The sequence below is a fragment of the Eubalaena glacialis genome, chromosome 1 (assembly GCF_028564815.1).
Source record: "Eubalaena glacialis isolate mEubGla1 chromosome 1, mEubGla1.1.hap2.+ XY, whole genome shotgun sequence".
Lineage (NCBI taxonomy): Eukaryota > Metazoa > Chordata > Mammalia > Artiodactyla > Balaenidae > Eubalaena > Eubalaena glacialis.
Window position 1 is genome coordinate 91,153,421 of NC_083716.1, and position 20,604 is coordinate 91,174,024.

General features: G+C 40.7%; 1 protein-coding gene across 3 annotated transcripts in view; it reads left to right on the forward strand.

The window, feature by feature from the left end:
• The first annotated feature begins 1,824 nt into the window (after positions 1-1,824).
• The window catches only part of NUP133 (nucleoporin 133), a 52,378-nt gene continuing 33,598 nt past the window's right edge, over positions 1,825-20,604 (forward strand). The window contains exons 1-12 of one of the 3 annotated variants that reach the window (XM_061198786.1): positions 1,825-2,118; positions 3,795-3,913; positions 6,261-6,364; positions 7,494-7,601; positions 9,288-9,422; positions 10,046-10,216; positions 11,818-11,973; positions 12,287-12,357; positions 16,214-16,361; positions 17,829-17,976; positions 18,831-18,988; positions 20,467-20,558. In XM_061198786.1, coding sequence (XP_061054769.1) covers positions 1,937-2,118; positions 3,795-3,913; positions 6,261-6,364; positions 7,494-7,601; positions 9,288-9,422; positions 10,046-10,216; positions 11,818-11,973; positions 12,287-12,357; positions 16,214-16,361; positions 17,829-17,976; positions 18,831-18,988; positions 20,467-20,558 — 1,592 coding nt within the window. In that variant the 5' untranslated portion in view covers positions 1,825-1,936. Of the gene's footprint in view, positions 2,119-3,794; positions 3,914-6,260; positions 6,365-7,493; positions 7,602-9,287; positions 9,423-10,045; positions 10,217-11,817; positions 11,974-12,286; positions 12,358-16,213; positions 16,362-17,828; positions 17,977-18,830; positions 18,989-20,466; positions 20,559-20,604 lie in introns of those variants that run through there. The other 2 variants (XM_061198795.1, XM_061198804.1) reach the window with 2 other exon arrangements.

A 20,604-nucleotide genomic window follows, 5' to 3' on the forward strand; every position in this document is an offset into this window, starting at 1 on the left:
TCTCCCACATATGCATATGCCAGTGTTTACTTAACCATTCCTTTATTTCAACAAATATTTAATGAAAGTCTATGTACCTGTTATGGTGTGCACAAAGGGAACAGCTGTTAAGGCATTCAAAAGGAGCTAAGTGAGAGACGGTTATGTAAACAACTATCATGCAGGGTAAAAATATTATAAATAGCCTCTACGTTCGAGCACAGGGGGCAAAGGATAAAGGGATGCCTAGTCCTGTGGAAGGCTGCACCGAGAAGGCAGCACTGAAGTAAGACTTGATGTAAGAGGCAGACGCTTTTGGGCAAAGGGGAAGAGAACGCGTTCCAGGCAAAAGAAACGTGTGCAAGGGCAGTGGAGGGGGGTGTGGGTTAGGGACAGAAAAGCCAGCCAGAGTTAAATCACAAAGGACCTTGCAAGGGAGCTTAGCAAATTACCTTTGGGCAACGATCAGCCAGAGCATTTAGAAGCCCAAGAGCAGCTTGTGGTTTGCCTTAGTTTGTTAAGCGGTGTCGATTAAAAAAATATATTCACAACCTAAAAGTTGAGAGTTGTGTTTTATTTGGCGGGAATTTTTAGGACTTCAAGCCCAGGAGGCAGCATCTCAACTAACCCTGAGAGAACTGCTCCAAGGAGGTGAGGGGGGGAGCCAGGATATATAGAGGTTTTGCAACAAAGGGCAGGTAGTCTGAATGTCAAAATATTACTGTTAAAGAAAACCAGGTATGTCAAGTTAAGGAATTTAGTACTTTTCTATGTATGGGAAGATGCAGGAGTCTGGGCTCACCGAAATCATTCCTTTGATGTGCACCTCAGCTATCTGGGGCCTGCATCCTGTGTTTTCATATCCTGAGTTTCCTCAAGGCTCACCAGCTCACCATCAGCTGTGGCTGCAATCGCTGATGACTGACATCCTCTGTTTACTGATACGGCAGGCAATATTCCATTTATCAGCTGGCAGCGTGGGAGGACAGTGTTGTAAGACTACACAGAGGCACGGAGACTCAAAAAAGAGGCGAAAGTCTACGAAAGAGGGAAAAGGTGAACACCTGAACCAGGGCAGAGGCAGTGCAGATGTGGTTTCTACTAGAGATGCTCAGTACAATGTCCCAGGCGTCACAGTGGAGGAGAGTGTGAAGAATGACCCTAGGACAGAGCTCTTCCTTTTGCCTTGGCCAACTGCCCAGTTTTACCAAATGGGGCAGAGGTGGTAGTAAGATAGGGGTCCTAATGAAAGCGTGAAACCAGCTTTTAGCGATTGGATTGTGAGGCGTCTGCAGGACTTCCAGGTGAAAGCGTCCACTAGGCGGCTGTCAGAAGCCTGTGGTTTTTGAGCAGGATCTGGTTAGCGATACGGACTTGTGGCGTCACCAACGTGAATGGGAAATGACAAACCTAGAGAATAACATCTAAAACACTGAGTGTGAAACCAGTGTCAGATTTAACACTTTTCCTCCCTTCTCAGCTTGGACCAGGGAAGAACTCCATCTCCCAAGAGGCTCAGGAAGGACCAGTGTGCAGAGGCTTTGCGTCACAGTTGCTGGAGGGCCACCCCCACCCGCCGGACTGGAGAAGGGCACCTGCTTTTCCTGCTTCACTTCCCTGGAAGCTCCGGATTCTCGCCGCTCCAGGACGCGGTCACGCGCACACGGCCCCTCTCCGCTTCTAGGGGCAGCCGCCTTGACCACGCCCCGTGGCTCGACGTTGCCCTGTACGTCATCACCGCGCCCCCTCCTTCCCGGTTTCTGCTGCCTTCCCGACCACGCCCCGCGCCTCGGCGCGGCGCTCTGACGTAATCACAGCGCGCCCCCGCGGCCTGGCGCTGCGCTTTGACGTGTTCACCGCGCTTCCTCCCTCCCCTCAGGTGTTCCAGCTTCGTGCGCTGGGCGAGCTTCAGCCCCACGGCCGGAACGTGCGCTCTCTGTAGCTTCTCCCTTGCGTCATGTTCCCGGCCGTCTCCTCTCCGCGGACCCCGGGGCCCGGGGCCCGAAGGGGCCCGCTGGGCGGAGTCGGGCCGGGCTCCACGCCCCGGGCGACCAGCAGGAAGGGTCTGGCCCTGGGGTCTTTGGTCAGCTCCCCGGTGCTCTTCTCGCCGGCCGGCCGTCGTAGCTCGCTGAGCTCGCGGTGAGTGATCGTCCCGGGTTGGGTTCGGCGACTCACAGGCTCACGGGCCTCCAGAAGTCACCGGAACCGGGGACGGCGCGGGACGCCAGAGTCCTGGGAGAATAGACCTCTGTCACCCTTGCATCCTTGTGTGTTGTTATTTCAGCCTCGCTTTGATTAATTCATCAGTTGAGTCTTCGCATCATGCACTTTGCATGGAATTACCTTTGTGTAGAGGTGAAGAACACATTGAATTAGAATCAGTGGTTACCCGCCTCACTCTTAGTACCCCTGTGATCTGGTGTAGGTCACTCATGATCTCTTCGTCTGCGAAATGGCGATAATGATACCTGACCTGAGGCTGCGAGGAGTCAATATGAAATGCCACGATGCAGATGTAAAGTGATGGTGAGAGTGAGGACCTCAAACCCTGGAAAATCATTATATGTGCTTAACATACTAACTGCCCTTAATATCCGCTGGTGGATAATTAAAGGGATTTTAGCTACAGAAGTTAGCTTTGTCGCTAAATTAATAGGGAAAAGGCTTTCCATAAGCAATGAGATAAGACTAGTAGTTTTGTTACCAAATGAAAGCGTGGCACACCAGTTCACGTCACTCGTGAAACCGTGGTGTGCATCTCCCCTTTCATAATTAAACTAGAATTTTAGAAGGAGCTAACATGTGTCTTGAGTGGTTTCTTTTGAATTCGTCTATCAAAAATGAATTTTCCCCTGCAAGAAGACGGTGGTACTGGACCTTGAACTTATAGTTAAAATTTATCTGTAGAAGTTTGCAATACTTTAAAGGAGAAATGATTTTTAAAGAATACCTTTTATCCTTTTGCGTTTTGTAAAGTGCTCTTCAAATGGTGATCTTGTGATTGTTTTCTACTCCTTTTGAGAAAAGTCAGTGAATAAAAGTCATACTTTGTTTTCTTTTTTAATTTCTTCTTACCTTTTGGTAATCATTGAAAGAGAAAACCTTTGTTATAATACTTTAGCAGAAACAATGCTCTCAATCACTCTGTGCATCTCCTTAATCCTGTGATAAGAGGTAGAATAACTTTTATACTAATAATTTTACACTGGTTTTCTGAATGTTAAGAGGAAGGGGAGAAGGAAATATAATTTCTACTGCTGTATCTGTTATCGAAGACCAGGTAGCAGCAGATACGACCCTATTTAATTTCTTGATTTTGATTGTATAAATCTGGTAGATTCTTATAATTCTGTATCTGATGAGAGCGTAAAGATAATCTAACCCAATGTTTGTAAAACTTCTTTGACCACAGAGTATGATAAACTCTATATTCTATTTCGCTTTTTAAAAATGTTGATTGAGACCCTCAAAATGACCCATAATTTGAAAAACACTGATCTAGTCCAGCCTTCTTATTTCACAGCTAAGGAGGCAGAGTTATAAAGAGTTTAAGTGAATAGATCATGCATCTAATTACTAGAGCATGAAAGTCTGAAGCCAAGTTTTCCTAAATCCTGTCAGTCTTCTTTTTTTTAATGAAAAATAAATTTAATAACACAGTATATATGAGCCAGAGTTTTTTCACTGTTATACTTCATCTTTCTTCTTGTTTATCAGAGATTTTCTCTTTATTGTGAAAATATATACATAAAAATTATAATGAATAATGGAAAATTTTAAGTTATGAGTGAAATAATCTGGTCTTGTTTCTTTAGAGGAACACCTACACGAATATTCCCACACCACTCCATAACTGAGTCTGTGAACTATGATGTGAAAACATTTGGATCTTCTCTCCCTGTTAAAGTCATGGAAGCCTTAACATTGGCTGAAGGTGGGTGTCATTTTCCATTTGTCTCTGTTAGCAATTCAAAATGAAACCTAGGTCTGGCATGGAGATTGAAATTTGTGCTTTCTCTGGTATACCTTCACTTCAATGGAGAGAAATAGGTGGCTTATTTGGTTTTTCATTGTAATTGAGAAATATGATAAATTTGGGAAGCAGAATGAGTTCATTTTAGCACAATCACAATAAGTGTTTATGGTTGTACATACTGTATATGCAAAACTTAGTCCAATTTCAAAAGTTGCTTGAGTATATGAAGTTTAGCTCTTTAAAGAAAATCCAAAAAACTACTGCCTCACATTACTGCGTTTAATAATGCAGTAGAATCAAGTCTTACCTCCATTTCTGGATCCTATGTAGTACCCTGGAGGCTGTATGCACAAATTTATGTTATCAGTTTGGTGCACCATTAGAAGATTCTCTTGGCAGACAATTAGAGTGGAAGTGTAGACGGTGCAGTCAACACAAGCTTTAGAAAGACACCGTTAAGGATGAGGAGTTGGGGTGACTAGAAGAGCAAAGTTCAGAGCATCCTGTGATTTCCTGGAACAGTGTTTTTGAAACTGCAGGTAGTGACTGAAATCAGTTTAGTGGTTCATGACCAGCATTTTTTTTTAAAATGAAGTAAAATAGATTGCAAAATATCAGAGTGCTTCTCATTTTGTTTTATTAAAATTGTGTATGAATGCATCATGGTGTAAAATGTATTTGATACTGTGAATGACAGTCACAAAAGTTTAAAGTACTGCGTTCCACGAGAAGGAATATTTCTCATCAACTTAAACCAGCACATCTTGCCAGTAAGTCCATGGGAGCTTCAGGTACAATTATTTTCAGGCAACTAAACTTCCATGAACCTCTGTCATGCGTTGTTCCTGTTTTAAGTATATATTTTCATTTCCCGTCTAAAAATTTCAGCTTAAATTGCATTTAAACCTTTTGACACACTCCTGGTTCCTGCCACCAGATCATGTTAATAACAAATAGTACACAGCCTCAGAGGAGAGAGTCTCTAGAAATCAGGATGTGTAAATTGAAGAGTGTGTAAACTTGAGAGGAACTCGTCCTCACGTGGAAACTTCCAAGTGCTAGTCAGTTGGTGTGCTGTGTTAGCGTCCTTGAGGGTTCACCACTGGAGGATTTGGAGCTGCTGTAGTGCTTTCAGGAGAAGAAAATATGGAGCAGATACTCCAGTTCAGCAAAAAGCCCACCCTTAACCTAGGTATGATGTGATATTTTAGCTTGTACATTATTGATGCCTTTCATTTTGCCCCTCTACCCTGCCTTTAGACGAAGAGCAAAGCTCAGATTAATTAAATTTCTAGGGCCGCTAATACATTTACTCAGGTTTACCACCAACACGTACAACAGCAACAGAGCAGTCCCCCTTCTCCACAGGCGTGCGTTCCAAGACCCCCAGGGGATGCACCGGACCCTGTGTGTGCTGTGTTTTTTCCTAGACGTACATACCTGTGATAAAGCGTAATTTTATAAATTAGGCACAGTAAGAGAATGTCCAAGTTGCCAGCGTCACTTCTCTGTGCTTTCGGCCATGTTTAAGTAAAATAGGGTTACTTCAACACAGGGACCGCGATACCGCGACAGTGAATCTGATAACCTGCACTAGTACTAAGTGGCTAATGGGCGGGTGGCAAAGGAGTGCTTCACCTCCCCATCAGGACATCGGGGCAGTGTAAGGCTTCATCACAAACTTAAGAAGTGTTATTTCTGGAATTTTCCATTTCATACTTTGGACCACAGTTGACCACGGGTAACGGATACCACGGAAACCGAGGATAAGGAGTGACTACAGTATACTAATTTAGTTTTGTCACTTAATATGGAGTGTAACCGTTTAGGTCACCATATAATGAAGTAATTTATCATACTTTCAAAGAGCTCTTGTTTGAAAATCTTGTTCTTTTGAAGGAACATGATTTTTCCTTGAAATATTTTATATATTTAATGAGAAGGTTTATTAGTTGTGTTGCTTTATCAAAATTATGAATGTTACTAAATATAATATTATAAAAAGTAAGATATCTGTCTATAACAAAAATTAAGAAATATTAAACCTAGGCCCAAAATATACTTTTTGCCTTTAGATATATTTCTAAAAATAGTTGTCAAAGTTAAATGGATCTCTTGTTTTGGATATTAATAACTCATGAATTATTCAAGAGTATTTTTTGTTGTGAGTTAACCTCGTGTGTGTGTGGTGATTACTTTTTTAGGTGAAGATGGTGGCAATGAAGAAGATTTTGGTGTGAGGAAATTTTAAGTTTTTCTTATTCATACTTTAAGATTAATTACGTACCTCATTTTTTTTCTTCAGTTGACGATCAGCTGACTGTTCACATAGATGAAGGTGGATGGGCTTGTCTGGTCTGCAAAGAGAAACTCATTATTTGGAAGATTGCTCTGTCACCTATTACCAAGGTAATGGTTCTTTAGAGAGCTGGAAGGAGAGAGAGGAGAGGATCCCTAATTGGCTCCGAATTTTTACCCTAAATTTTTAGAGTTGTTGGAGGACCATAATTTGAATCTACTCAAGCATTATAGATTTGCATTTTCATAGCAATATGAAATACTGAGCATATCATTTCAAAAAAGTTTCTCCCCTTATCATGATTTTAAGCAAGATCCATCTTACTTACATTTAAAAATTAGAGACATGGAAATTTTTAATGAATGTCATGCTAGTCACTCTGTCTAATGAAGTCTAAGACTAAAAGCCATCCACATAAGCTGATGAACTGAGTTTCTTAGAAGATAGGAATGTATTTCACTGAATCTACTGAATGATGCATAATAAAATAGGAAAAAATGATACCAATTTTAATAACGCTAATTTAACTTTCAATTGTCAACTTCTCACACGGGGGTTTTCATTTGTACGTCCACTACCGTACCCTCAGCAGCGTCGTCTTCTTTCCGCTCCAGATCAGGCATACTCTCCTGTACCACTTGTGTTCACTGGGCCATTGTTCCACTGGGACTTGGGCTCCCACTTACCTAAACTCTTCACGTCTACTGGCCTCTGTACTGCTGCTGCCTAGAAAACCGTGTTTGTGGTTTTAGGAGCATAGGTGAGGGAGAGGGCCTGGGGTGGGCATCCTGAGTTAGCAGAGGAACCTGATACTTGGCTGAGTCTAAGAAATGTTTTCTAGGTGACTTGGAATACTAACTCTGTGGTCATGCTGATTTTAAATGTCAACTAAACAAATCAAGATTAGACTGGGAAAATTCCATGGGAAACCTACACACTTCTTTCAACCAATAGACTTTTTGGTCTGGGAAGAGATTGGAGTAGTTTATATTAAGGGTCTGGTCTAGCTGTTAAGTTTTCTTGATTCTATATCTCTTAAAATATTTTGTTTTAAAATTACTGAAAATGATGATGAAAGCCTGATCAAAAAGATATGAGAAGAAAGAGTATTTGTAGAATGGTATTTCCAGCAATGAATTAGAATCTAAAATATGCAGAGAAAGGAAATAGTGAAGCCAGATGCATATTCACAAAATTGGATTTGACATGAAAGATTTTTTGTTTGGATTTGTTCTGTAGTTATCTGTTTGCAAAGAACTTCAGCTACCACCTACTGATTTCCACTGGAGTGCCAACTTGGTGGCTCTCTCTTACTCTGCTACCTCAGGTGAAGCACATTCTACTCAGGTAGGTGACTTAAATGCTTATTGAAGTACATTTTTTAAAATAAGGGAGTTCTAAAGTTGGAGGAATCATCCAGCCCAGTTCTGAAACGTAGCTATAAAGCTACAGGAATCAAGACAGAGAGGTAACGGCAAAGAGATGGACACACAGGGCAGTGGAACAGAATAGAGAGTAGAGATATAGACTCACTCAAGGGTGGCCCTTTGATCTTTGACAGAGGTGCAAAAGAAATTCAGTGGATCAAGGATGGTCTTTTCAGTAACTGGTGTTGGAATCATTGGCTGTCTTTATGAAAAAAAAAAGCATTCCTCCTAAACCTCATTCTTTATGTACGGATGAATCCAAAATGGATCATAGATCTAAATGTGAAATGTAAAACTAAAAACTTTTGGAAGAAAACAGGAAAAAAAATCATCATGACCTGGGATTAGGTGAAGAGTTCTTAGAAATTACCAAAAACATGATTGATAAAAATAGATAAATTGGACTTAATCAAAATTTAAAACTTGGCTCTGCCAAAGGCACTGAAAGGAAAAGGAAGAGAGAACTACAGACTGGTAGGAAATATTATGAATCATATATCCAACCAAGGACTTGTATGTAGAACGTAAAATGAACTCTCAAAGCTTAGTAAGAAAACAGACAGCCCAATTTAAAAATAGGACTTGAACACTTTACCAAAGAGGATATAAGGATGTCAAATAAGCACATGAAGAGGTGTTCACATCATTAGCCATTAGGGAAATGCAAATAAAACAAGTGAGATACCACTACATCCCTATTACAGTGGCTGAAATGAAAAGCACTGACACTACCAAGTGCTGGCGAGGATGTGGAGCAACCGGAACCTCATACATTGCTGGTGCGCCTGCTGGTGGTACAGCCACTTGATTTTCACTTCTTATAAAGTTAAAGTACCCTTGCCATATGACCCAACAATTTCATTCCTGGCTATTTACTTTAGAGAAAGTAACGCTTACGTGCACACAAAAAACAGTACGCTAATGTCATAGCAGCTTTATTTGTGATAGCCAAAGGCAGAAACAATCCGAATGTCCTTTAACAAGTGAATGGATAAACAAACTGATTCATCCATAGGATGGAGTCCTACTCAGCAGTAGAGAGGTATGAGCTACTGATACATGCAACAACCTGGATGAATCTCAAAGACGTTATTCTAAGTGAGATAAAGGTTATATTCAGTGTCAAATATAACCAGTGTCAAAAGGTTATAGTCTATATGATTTCATTGGTTTGGCATTCTCGGAAAGACAACTATAATGATGGAAACGGTGATTGCCAGGGGTTAGGATAAGGAAGGGTGTGACAGTAAAGGGAAAGCATTAGGGAGTTTTGGGTGCAGATGGGACTGTCCTGTATCCTTATCGTGGTGGTAGTTACATGAGTCTACACGTGTTTTAAAATTCACAGAACTGCAAAAAGCAAAAGATTTTATGCGGTCTGAAGAGAAACCAGAGTATAAAAATTCATAGAACTGTAAAACAAAAGGGGGAAAATGCCAATTTTACTGTATGATAATTTTTTAAATTTGAAAAAAAGGAATTTTTATTTCTGATTTCTGTTAATCAATAGTGCACTGCCCTGGTTTCTTTATATCAGTGTCAGCAAACTCCCGATTTGGGCTCCTCCTTTTATTGTGGTCGCTGAGTGTTATGGTCTTGTTTTGAGGCTGTTGCTGTCATGGTTGCCACCAGAGAAGGATCCATCCGCTATTGGCCAAGCCTTGCAAGTGAAGACACCTACACAGAGACTTCCGTAGATCTGGGAGGTGATAAGACTTACAGTTTCCTAACAACAGTGCAGGTATATGATAGATATTCTTTTATATTTATTGGTAAGCTGTGATTTGGCTTGGAAGTGGGATTTGAATGACTAAAAATTTGGGGTTTTGAGCAGATCATACAGGCAGGGGGTGGGGGGAATCAAAAAGAGGCAAGAAAAGAATGTCAGGATCTAGGATTTGAACACTTAGACGGAGGGAAGCCCTTCTCATAGGACTCTGAAATATCAGTAGTGCATAGTAGCCGATGTTATTCATTTCTGTCAGAAAGATCTTCATAAAATGACTTAGAAACTCTTAGACAGTAGGAGGAATGGTTTGCTAATATATACTCTGCAGGTTTACTGAAGAAATAAAATCTGATACTTGATTTGTTGAACCTGCATGATGGTGAACCTATAACTTAAAAATCAGAATTAAAAAATACATGCAGTTAAAAAAATTGCAACAAAGTTATTCTGTGTAGAATTAATATTAAGCGAATGGATTCATAAGTAAGTGATTTTAATAAAATAGCACTGTTCTTTTTTATTCTTTTAGATTTGTTTTAAGGTACAGATGATTTCCTTCTGTATCAAAGTGATTTATGTTAATTTTCTTTTCTTAGTCTTAAATGCTTAACTAATTTTGCTATGTTTGTTCACAGGGAGGAAGTTTTATTTTATCCTCATCGGGAGGCCAACTGATTCGCCTGATACCCGAAAGTGTAGGAAAAATTCATCAGCATATCCTGCCTCAAGGGCAAGGTGTGCTTTCAGGAATTGGTCGGAAGGTTTCTTCTCTTTTGGGAATTTTATCTCCTAGTAGTGATCTCATAGTAAGTTGATAAAATAACTTTGTTTTACAAGCTTCTTAGTGAAATCAATAAGTTGGCAGTTTCCTATGAAGTTGGTATTGCCTCTGTATGAACAGTGGTGTACATGAGATGAAAGCTTTGATCTTTCAGTGAAGCATTTTTATTATGATGGTCAAATGAGTTCATACCCTGTAACGTTAATATTCTTAAGTCACACAGATTATCTTATAAGTACATTCTTTGAACTAAAACTATGATATAAAATTATAAATGTGTTTAAGGATTAATTTTGCTTTCTAGACGTAACCAAAAATGTGTTCTCCACCCCCATGACTCCAGCCATCTGTGTGGATGACTCAAATCTATGTCTGCTGGGCTTCTGCCTCAGTCTCTGGAATAGTGAAGGGAGGCTGATGGGAACTAACATGTGGGGGGGGCATCTGCTCTCTGCTAGGTGCTCCATGATTGTTACCTCCTGTAATTATTAGATGACCTGTAATGTAGAGAGCTTCATCTCCAATTTGTAGATGAGGAACTGGCCTCAGTGAGGCTAAATTGCCCAAGGTTACAGAACCACTCAGCGGCAGATTCATACCCACGTCTGTTTGAATTGAGAGCACACCTTTTTTTTTTAAACTATGCTGTTCCCTCTGATTTCAGGTTGCTATTATTATCTGCTTCCTTAACTGGTCTTTGAACTTAAAACTTAACATGTCTGGAAACAAATTGCTCATATTCTCTTCTCTTCTGTTGACTTAACAAAACTCGTTTCTCTTTTGACCTGTTTCTAATGGCACTGTCACTTTTTTCAGAGACCCAGGTATAAAACCCTGATATGTGTGTGTGTGTGTGTGTGTGTGTGTGTGTTTCTCTCTCTCTCCTTACCAGGTTCTCTAGGTTTGGCTTCTTTCATGTCTCACTGCCATCTCCATCTTCCTGTTTCCATTGTAAGGCCCTAATATGCACTCTTGGTAAATTTCTCCTAATTCTTGGTGCCAGTCTGCTTTACTCACTGTTGGCCCCTCCGGTCCCATTAGTGGCTAGAGTCATGGTGACAGGAGAAGTGGAGACAATTAGGGTTTTCACTCAACAGTCCTGTATACCCAACTTAAAAAACACATCTATTCTTCAGAAGCAAGAAAGACGAGGTAGCGTACCCACGTGGAACTACACACAGCCCTACCAGATTCCTTCTCCTGTAACACGGCTCTTGTGCTCACAAGCCATTGAGACTGTCACCCTTGCTTATTAGGGTTACAAACTCACATTTAAGACTGTGCTGTGTGTGAACCTTATTTTTGCTTCTTTCCTAGTTATAATCCACATTCCAATTTAGCAGGACGAAATTGTCTAAATGTGTCTTGTTCTCTGAAGATCCTGTGACTTTCCCACCTCCCAACTCTGCTCTTCCTGGGCCTTCTGCCTTTATATTTCTGCTTGTGGAAATCCTTCTTACTCAAGGTCTGTTTCAGGATCACTCCTTCCTTTGAATCCTAAATGAAGAGTTCTGCTAGGATTACTAATCAAATAGTTATAAAATGTACTAATTTTGAATTTCAGAAAAATAGTTCATTAACATTAGAACTTACTAATCTATAAACTTTTTTCTCCTCTCCATATAGCTTTCAAGTGTCCTTTGGGATAGAGAGCGATCAAGCTTTTACAGCTTGACAAGTTCAAACATCAGTAAATGGGAATTAGATGATTCTTCAGAAAAACAAGCACATAGTTGGGATATAAATAGAGTCCTGAAGGAAAACATTATTGATGCTATCTGGGTAAGGAACGGTAACATTCTTCTCTGTAATTTTCATTTATGTGAGATTGCTAGTTCCTTTCGTTGTTGTATTTATTAGAACACATTTCAGTGTGACACACAAAGTTTTAGCCATCAGATAAGCTGAAATGGAGTAGTCAGTCTTTAGAAGGATTGGAACTCACTGATTTACTTAACTTTTTAAATGCATACATTCATTCAATAACTGTTTGACTTACTGTGGATGAGGCACTTTAGTAGGTGCTGGGGATATAAAGGTGAAAAGAAATGATTCCTAAACTCAAGGAGCTTACATTATTGATATTTTCATGTAGGGATCTGAAAGTAACTATGAAGCTATTAAAGAAAGGGTCAACATTCGGTATTTGGATTTGAAGCAAAACTGGTAAGCAATTAATTTGTCGTGAAGAACATAGGAGTTGTTTGGAAAAACAAACTGATGTTTGTTATAAAATGATGAGCAGTCTTGCTACCTGTTTTTCGAATGCCTCTAATGCTAATCTTATACTGTTATGTCTTACTAAATCGTTTCGTGTTGTCTAGAGATGCTAGTTCATTTGAGAAGTACAGGCAGTTGTCAGCCTTCCACTGTGTGTTTCATTAGCTGTCTGCCCTCAGTAGGGATCCTCTGTTCTGCTGTCACAGCCGGAGCCTCTCAGAGCTGCCTGCCCCGCTGCTGGGGGTGCTCCATGCTGTCATTTTTCCCGACTCAGAGGACATGCCGGGCGCTCTTCTCCACCCTTTTTCTGTTGCTGAAGGAGCTTTAGCCTGTGTTTGTGGCTGTATTGAATAAAGGAAGGATGGGGTGAGGTTTTGTCGTGGTGGTACAAGTTAGAACTCAGTCATGGTTTATACTCAGAGTGAATTTCCTCTTAGAAACGGTGCTCTAAATGGTGCTTAACATCCCAGGTTAGTCTGATAAAGCTACTTAATCCCATGTTATTGTTTAGCTTTAATACCAGAGGCCATATGGAACTTAAAAACCATTTGTAATATGGCTTCTGTGGCAGAGTTCATAATGAGTGCAGATACATGACTTGTAGTTTTACAAAACACAACTTACCGGAAGTTAAGGACTCTTTTTATGTGTTCTAGAGTAATTTAGTAGAACAAATTCTGCTTGTTTCTTGGCTTGAAGTTCTGCTGTTTAATTTTTCTCTCTTGGGCTATTGAGACTATCAGGATCCTTCTTTATAGTTTCTGAAAACCTCATATGTAAACTATCAAAGAAGTAAAAATAATAGTATATATTTAATTTCCCAAAACAGTTTCATTAAATACAGTGTATCTTGTTTTCATTTAGCATTACCAGACCTTCATAAATTTAGAACTGCTGCCAGGGCACAGCCCACTGTGGGTGTAGGATGTGGGGATGCGGACGATTTTTCATGTATAGTTTTCAGAATGGAGACCTGGGTTGAGAACAGAGAAGCATGCTTAGGACTGGCTGTGCCGAGGCAGACCCTGGGCACCTCCCCCGGTGCTGTCATGCTAACACAACTCGATTCTTGTGGGGCCTGTGAGATGCAGCTCTCATCCTCCTTCTGGGCCCCCTCCCCACCATAGCTCCAAATGACGCAGTCATCGCTCTTATGTATACTCTTGTTCCAGTGATCCGTGCAGACTGGTCCACGTCTGGGTGGGTCTTTTCTGCTTAAGAAGCACGTGTGTCTCCCTGATGCTTATTGCTCCTCCTTGATCGGCTGCTCATTTTGGCCAGAGCTGCAACCTCGGCTCCTATTTGCCGTGAACAGCCTTATGAGTTCTTTTACCAGATTATTACTGATGCAAAGCTCAGGTAGCTTCATTCTGGATTTTTTGAAATCATAAATGTATTGCCCTGTATATACTTGCATAAAAATTTGTCAATTTAAAAAAAAAATTTTGTTTATTTATTTATTTATTTTGGCTGCACCGGGTCTTGGTTGCGGCATGTGGGATCTTCATTGAGGCATGCGGATCTTCTGTTGCGGCACATGTGCTTCTCTCTAGTTGCGGCATGCGGGTTTTCTCTTCTCTAGTTGTGGTGCACAGGCTCCAGAGTGTGTGGGCTCTGTAGTTTGTGGCATACAGGCTCTCTAGCTGAGGCGCGTGAGCTCAGTAGTTGTGGCGCGTGGGCTTAGCTGTCCCGCGGCGTGTGGGATCTTAGTTCCCCGACCAGGGATCGAACCCATGTCCCCTGCATTGGAAGGCGGATTCTTTACCACTGGACCACCAACGAAGTCCCTGTCAAATTTTTACTGATTTGCAGAATTGGTTATCTTCGTATCATCTTTACTACCTAAAATAGCTTCATGTTTTTTTAATCAGGAAGATTTTTTTTATAAAGATGTCAAATGAAACTGGTCCGAGCACCACTCCCTGAGGAATCCTGTTAGCTGTGTCTCCGGGCCTCAGGGGGCACCCCTTACCCCACGGCGGTCCAGTCTTTGGAGTGGCTTCAGTGTCGAGCCTCATCTGGGCGTGGCCGTCTCTCCCTGCCTACCTGGTGCGGAGGGCGGCTCTCAGGACCGCAGTCTCTGCGGCCTCGCTCACTTCCTTCTTACGTGTCATCAGGAGCTCTTTAGGTCACTGCCAATATGTTCAGATGTGGGCCAGTGTCCTTGAATTCTTCTCGGGAATTCAGGTATAAGTGATAAGGTCTGGGGAGCTGGAGGAAGAGAACAGTGGAGAAGGGAAATGAGAGCCGCGTTAGGACTGCTTGGTTTGAAGTGCATGTCGTCCGGCCACTAGCTCGGTTTATTATTTTTAGTTGTCAGTAGAGGGTGCTTGCCACCCTGTTAATATTTCTGAGACTTGAACGAGAGTTGCTAAAAATGCTACTAAATGTTTTAGAAGGGTTGAGATTAGAGACCATTTAATTGGTTGGGGGCAACAACTTTGATAGACTTAAGAGGACCATATACACTTTAAGATGGAAAAAGGTTTGTTTTTCACATATACAGCAGCTTGAATATACAGCAGCAGTTCTATGATTGGTTATTAAAATTAAAAACAAAATGTTTTTCCTCTGTACAAAAGTAAGCTTTAAAGAACAGATTAGATCAGGGGTTGGCAACCTTTCCTGTGAAGGGTCCAAAACTATTTTATATTTTCAGGCTTTGGGGACCATGTGGTCTTCACTGCAGCTCTTTTACTCTATCACTGGTAGCATTAAAGCATCCATAGACAACACATAACAAGTGGCGTGGCTGCATGGCAGGAAAGCTTCATTTACATAAACCTCAACCTGGGCTCAGTTTAGTCTGAGAGCTGCACTTTGCCAATCCCTGTATTTGATGATTTGTTGGTCTTTTTTTTTTTTTTTTTTTTCCCTTTCACCTGAATTCCTCTCCCCCTATTGATTTTTTTATTTTATTTTTTTTATTTTATGGCTGTGTTGGGTCTTCGTTTCTGTGCAAGGGCTTTCTCTAGTTGTGGCAAGCGGGGGCCACTCTTCATCGCGGTGCGCGGGCCTCTCACTATCGCGGCCTCTCTTGTTGCGGAGCACAGGCTCCAGACGCGCAGGCTCAGTAATTGTGGCTCACGGGCCCAGTTGCTCCGTGGCATGTGGGATCTTCCCAGACCAGGGCTCGAACCCGCGTCCCCTGCATTGGCAGGCAGACTCTCAACCACTGCGCCACCAGGGAAGCCCTGTTGGTCTTTTTAAGTCAGATTTATTGAGTTATATTTTACATATAGAAAATACCTTGCACCCTTTTTAATGTATAATTTGGTGAGTTTTGACAACGTGTAGTCATTTAACTAGAACCGCAATCAAGATACAGAACAGTTCTATCACTCCAAAAATTCCTTGGTACTCTTTTGTCAACCCCTCTCTCCACTTGCAGCTCCTGGCAACCATTGATGTATTTTCTGTCCTTATAGTATAAATGGAATCATAGTGTATAAAGCCTTTTGAGTCTGGCTTCTTTCACTTAGCATAATGCATTTGATATTCATTCAGTGGTTTCTTCCTTTTTACTGCTGAGTAGTAGTTCATTGTATAGATTTACCAGGATTTGTTTATCTATTCAGCAGTTGAAGGATATTGGGTTGTTTCCAGTTTTAGGCAGTCATGAGTAAAGCCACTATAAACACTTGGACACAGGTTTTTGTGTGAAGATAGGTTTTTATTTCTCTTGGGTAAATATCTAGGACTGGGCTTGCTAGGTCATATGGGAAAAGCGTGTTTAACTCTTCAAGACATTGCCGGACTGTTTTCCCAAAGAGGCAATAGATCTTTCTTTCTCACTGATTAGCGATGGGCTCCTGATTTTGGCAGCGGCGTGGCACGTGGCGGACAAGCCCTGTCTCGTCTATTACTCGCTGGTAACAGTAGAAGATAACGGCTACCAAATGTCAGCTGCAGTGACTGTGGAAGTCACTCAGTATAACCCACCTTTTCAGGTAAGGTTTCCATCTGTAAGTTAAAGTACAAAGTGACAGTAACATGCTGAGTTTTTTCCTAACCATTGCAGGGTCAGATTCTTTGAGAAATTCATCTGCAGAGCTTGGAAGTACATTTTATTTTATTTTTTTAAAAATCTCTTTATTGATTTATTGTTACTATTATTTTTGGCAGCTTGCGGGATTTTAGTTCCCCGACCAGAGATTGAACCTGGGCCCTCGGCAGAGAAAGTGCAGAGTCCTAACCACTGGACTGCCAGGGAGTTCCTGGAAATACATTTTAAATAGCTAGTTTTTAGGCATTGCATTCTGTTTGCCATCTCATACTCAGTCCTTTGCTCAGCCTTAGCTAACGAGAGGTGAGGGTGGGAGCCCCTGACGGCGAGGAACATGTTTCTCCTGCCATAGCTCTGTGAAGGGACTTTTCATTTCGGTATTACTGAGAAGAAAGAAAACACTGATGATGAACTGCAGGTGAAAAATAAGGAAGAAACCTGATATGAATTGGGCTTTGGTTTTGAGCCCTATATACTACAGAAAAATCCCGTTTTTGCTCAAAGTAGGATTATATTTGTAGGTAACCACATTATATACTTGTCAAAGTTCATGTGAACGATTAAAAGGCAAGCTCTCTAATTTTAAGCTCCTTAATAGCCATTGAACATTGTTGAATAAGTCTGATGTTTTTGAGGAAGGGCCTTAACTGCTGTAAATTCAGTTCATTTAACCTTGTATAGTATCTAATTCTGTTGAACTCTTACTCTTAATATGATTTGTGTAGCTGAGTGCCGTATGGAAATCTTTTAGTTTGGTCTTTTATTTCAAACAGAAATAAACCTTATGTGTTCTGATTATACAAGAAAAATATGCTCAGTGTTAAAATTTTTCAGACAGTGGGAAAGGGTATAAAGAAGACAATTTGAGAATAAAAAAATTCCATGTTTATGTTATGTTTGTAAAATTCTTTTAATAAATGGAATATCCTTTTTAGCTTTTGCTAATTTTATGATTTAATTAGGTCTTATTTCTATTTTTAATTCCATATATGAACAAATTAACTCAGTTTTCTTGTGCTTGATATCTGGACAGTGAAGAAAAAGACAATATTTATCAGGGGTCGTTTATAAAGTAAACTTGTCAATTCTAAAATAAATAATAAACTGATCCTTTTATTTTCGTCCTCACATTTGTTACAGGCATTTAGTTAAAATCTTATCACCATGGAAACGTTTTCAAACTTTGCTAATTATTTGCAACTCAGCAAATGATCTCTCTAATTGATGTTTATAAACTTATTCTGTCATGTTTTGTAAATCATCTGATGGGTAGTGTTTAGGTTTTCACAAGGATAATCAACGAATTATTTTATCATTTTTATGAGCGTACAAAAGTGTGAATTATAAAATCATACAAACAAGTATTTTTGTTTCAATTCTGATTAAATGTAATCTTAAATTTAATTTTCAGTCTGAAGAGTTGATTATATGTCAGTTGACGGTCCCAAACTTTTCAAACCAGACTGCCTATCTGTATACTGAAAGTGCTGTCTACGTGTGCTCCACAGGAACTGGGAAGTTTTCTCTTCCTCAGGAGAAAATCGCCTTCAATACACAAGGTAGGGTAGTGGTTTTAGAAACTGGGATTAGGGAACTCATTAGTCATTCTGAGTAGTTTTTGTTCTCTTTCCGTAAACTTTGCTTCAAGCATGATGCCTGTGACATTCAATACCACACCTACAATAGCTGAAAGACTGGAAGGGTGGTAGAGTTCCCAAACTGATATATTTATGGGCAAAAAATAGTAACGTTTTTCCCAGAAGAGGCCAAGAAGAAAAGAACTGATGCTAACAGAAGTAATTGCTTGTTCCTGGTCAGTAAGAGTGACTTATTCTGAGTTGATATTCTTTAAATGTTTGTCCAGACCCCTGGGTAAGAAGAATCCCAGGTGCTGGACTAATGCAAGGGGGCTGGAATTGGTGGGGAGGTGTGGGTAATGGGGGGAGCCAGCCAGGAGTGACAAACACCAAGCGGACAGTCTTATCAGGGTCTTTATCTTAAGGGGCAAAGGCCAAATCCATGTGAGGCAGCAGGATGGAACCTCGATTCTCTAGTCCCAGCACCAGAGCCTTGACTGGGTGCGTGGGATGCTGTTAAGACTCCAAGGGAGCTTAAACCTTTTCCTTCCGCACTGGCTTACTCAGTAAGTCAAGGTAGGGTTGGCAAGCTGTACTCTGAGTCTCGCAGAAGGGATGATTTTCTTGTTTGGTGCTCTGTACCCACTACTCTTGCAAGGCACAGTGAAGGACACAGCCTACCACTCCAGATAGCGGAGAGCCTTGACTTTTGACGCGGGATTACAGAGTAGGAGTAACACGGCAAAGGATATCACCAGGATTTTCTTCTGGGAGGTGGATTTAGGAAAGTACTTTTTGGTTATGTCTATCTGATCGTGTATTTTTCTTTCTCTTAGGAGATAGTATTTTAGGAGCTGGTTCCTGTGGGGGCGTTCCTATCCTTTTTTCTAGAAACAGTGGATTGGTGTCGATTACTTCAAGGGAAAATGTGTCCGTATTGGTAGAAGACCTTGAAGATTCCCTGGCATCTTCAGTTGCTGGACCAGGCAATGAGGTAACGTGGTTCCATACGATTTTTTTTTTTTTTTAAGTATAGTTGGTTTAAAGTGTAGTTGATTTGCAAAGGATTTAACCATTTTTATCAGGATATTTCCCACAAATGTTTAAAAGTCAGACACTTTTAAAAGAGTTGTGATGAAGACATTAGTTCTTTTATCTCTCTCATCTCTTTTGTGCTCTTATTCAGAAGCGACTACTTGTAAGTCCTTCAGCTGTTTCTTTTGGTGTTTTCCTCCACATTTCTAAGTAATATGCGTGTATTGCTGTCTCTCATTCACTAATTCTCATCGTCCGTAGACCTCCTGTCATGGAAGATGAGGGCTCGGGGTCGCCTGCGTTCCTCTCTCTGCCTTTGTCATCCCAGTGTACACTTTTCCCATTATAGCGGCAGTGTGAATGTCGTTGAGAGTCCAGAGTGAAGCAGTGTGCTGATTGCATCTCCTTTAGTGTACAACTCTGTGCAATTCTTGGAGTGGACTAATTTCCTATTCGCTTACTTTCCTTTGATATCTGGCTTAATCTTCCCACACCCTCCAGCAGCTCCGTAGGCGCCTTTCTGTAATGCTTTGCCCAGGGTCACGTCTCTAGAGAAGCCCCTTGCCTGCTGTCTGCCGGGAACTGCCCCGTTTCCTGTCCTCAGGCCTGGCCCCGCACTGCACGGTTTGCCCGGCCTCCTCCCTGCTCTGTCACTTGCCGCTCCTCCTCCTGCTTTGCATCTTTGTGTGTTGCAGTTGGAACCGCACACGTGTGGTGGTTGTGTTTCTTTTTCTTCTTTTTATTCTGCGATGATTTTTGAGGGGAGAGTGGGGGAAAAAAACATCATTTTTTTTTTTCCTGTCATCTTGAATTCTGAAATACCCTGATCCGTAAAAAAGATTTTTATCATTCTTTTACAGGAGGCTAAAAATTAACACTGTTTGGGGTAATTTCCATTTGAATAGTATGTAAAATATATAGACCGTGTAATTCAAAATGAAAATGATTTGATACAGGTTCAACAGAAAGTAACTTTTTTTTTTGTTTTACTTTTATTCTTTTGGATTCATGTGGTTTTCATAATACTGCTGTATGTTCTGAAACTGTCTTACAGTATTCCATTTCTTTTAAATTTCTCTAAGTTTTTCTTTAAGATTGAAATCAACCATTATGCTTAGAAATATACTTTGTGATGAGTTGTATAAGGGTAAGCCTATAAGAAGGTTGTGTTGTGATGAAATCTCCAAATGATTTTACTCACAGTATAATCCCTGAATTATATATACATTTTCTATAGGACTTCAGTTGATCATTTGGTGTGTTTTATCTTGTTTCAATAAATGTCTTAAGAATCAATATATAAACCATTGGTATAGAGAGTATGGCAAACAGCTGTGTGTCTGTACTGTTGCTCTCATAGGTGGGTCCAATGTTTAGTCCAATAACTAAGAATATTCTTATACCTTCACCTCTAAATTATAGTTTGTTATTTTACAGAGTGTGGTTTTTGACACCTCTACCAAGAATGAGACTATTGCCCGGGAAGATAAAACCAAATTGCTAAAAGCTGCTTTTCTGCAATACTGCAGGTATAACAAGTTTTTAAAATTACTGCTCTTTTGATGTCCGAGGACA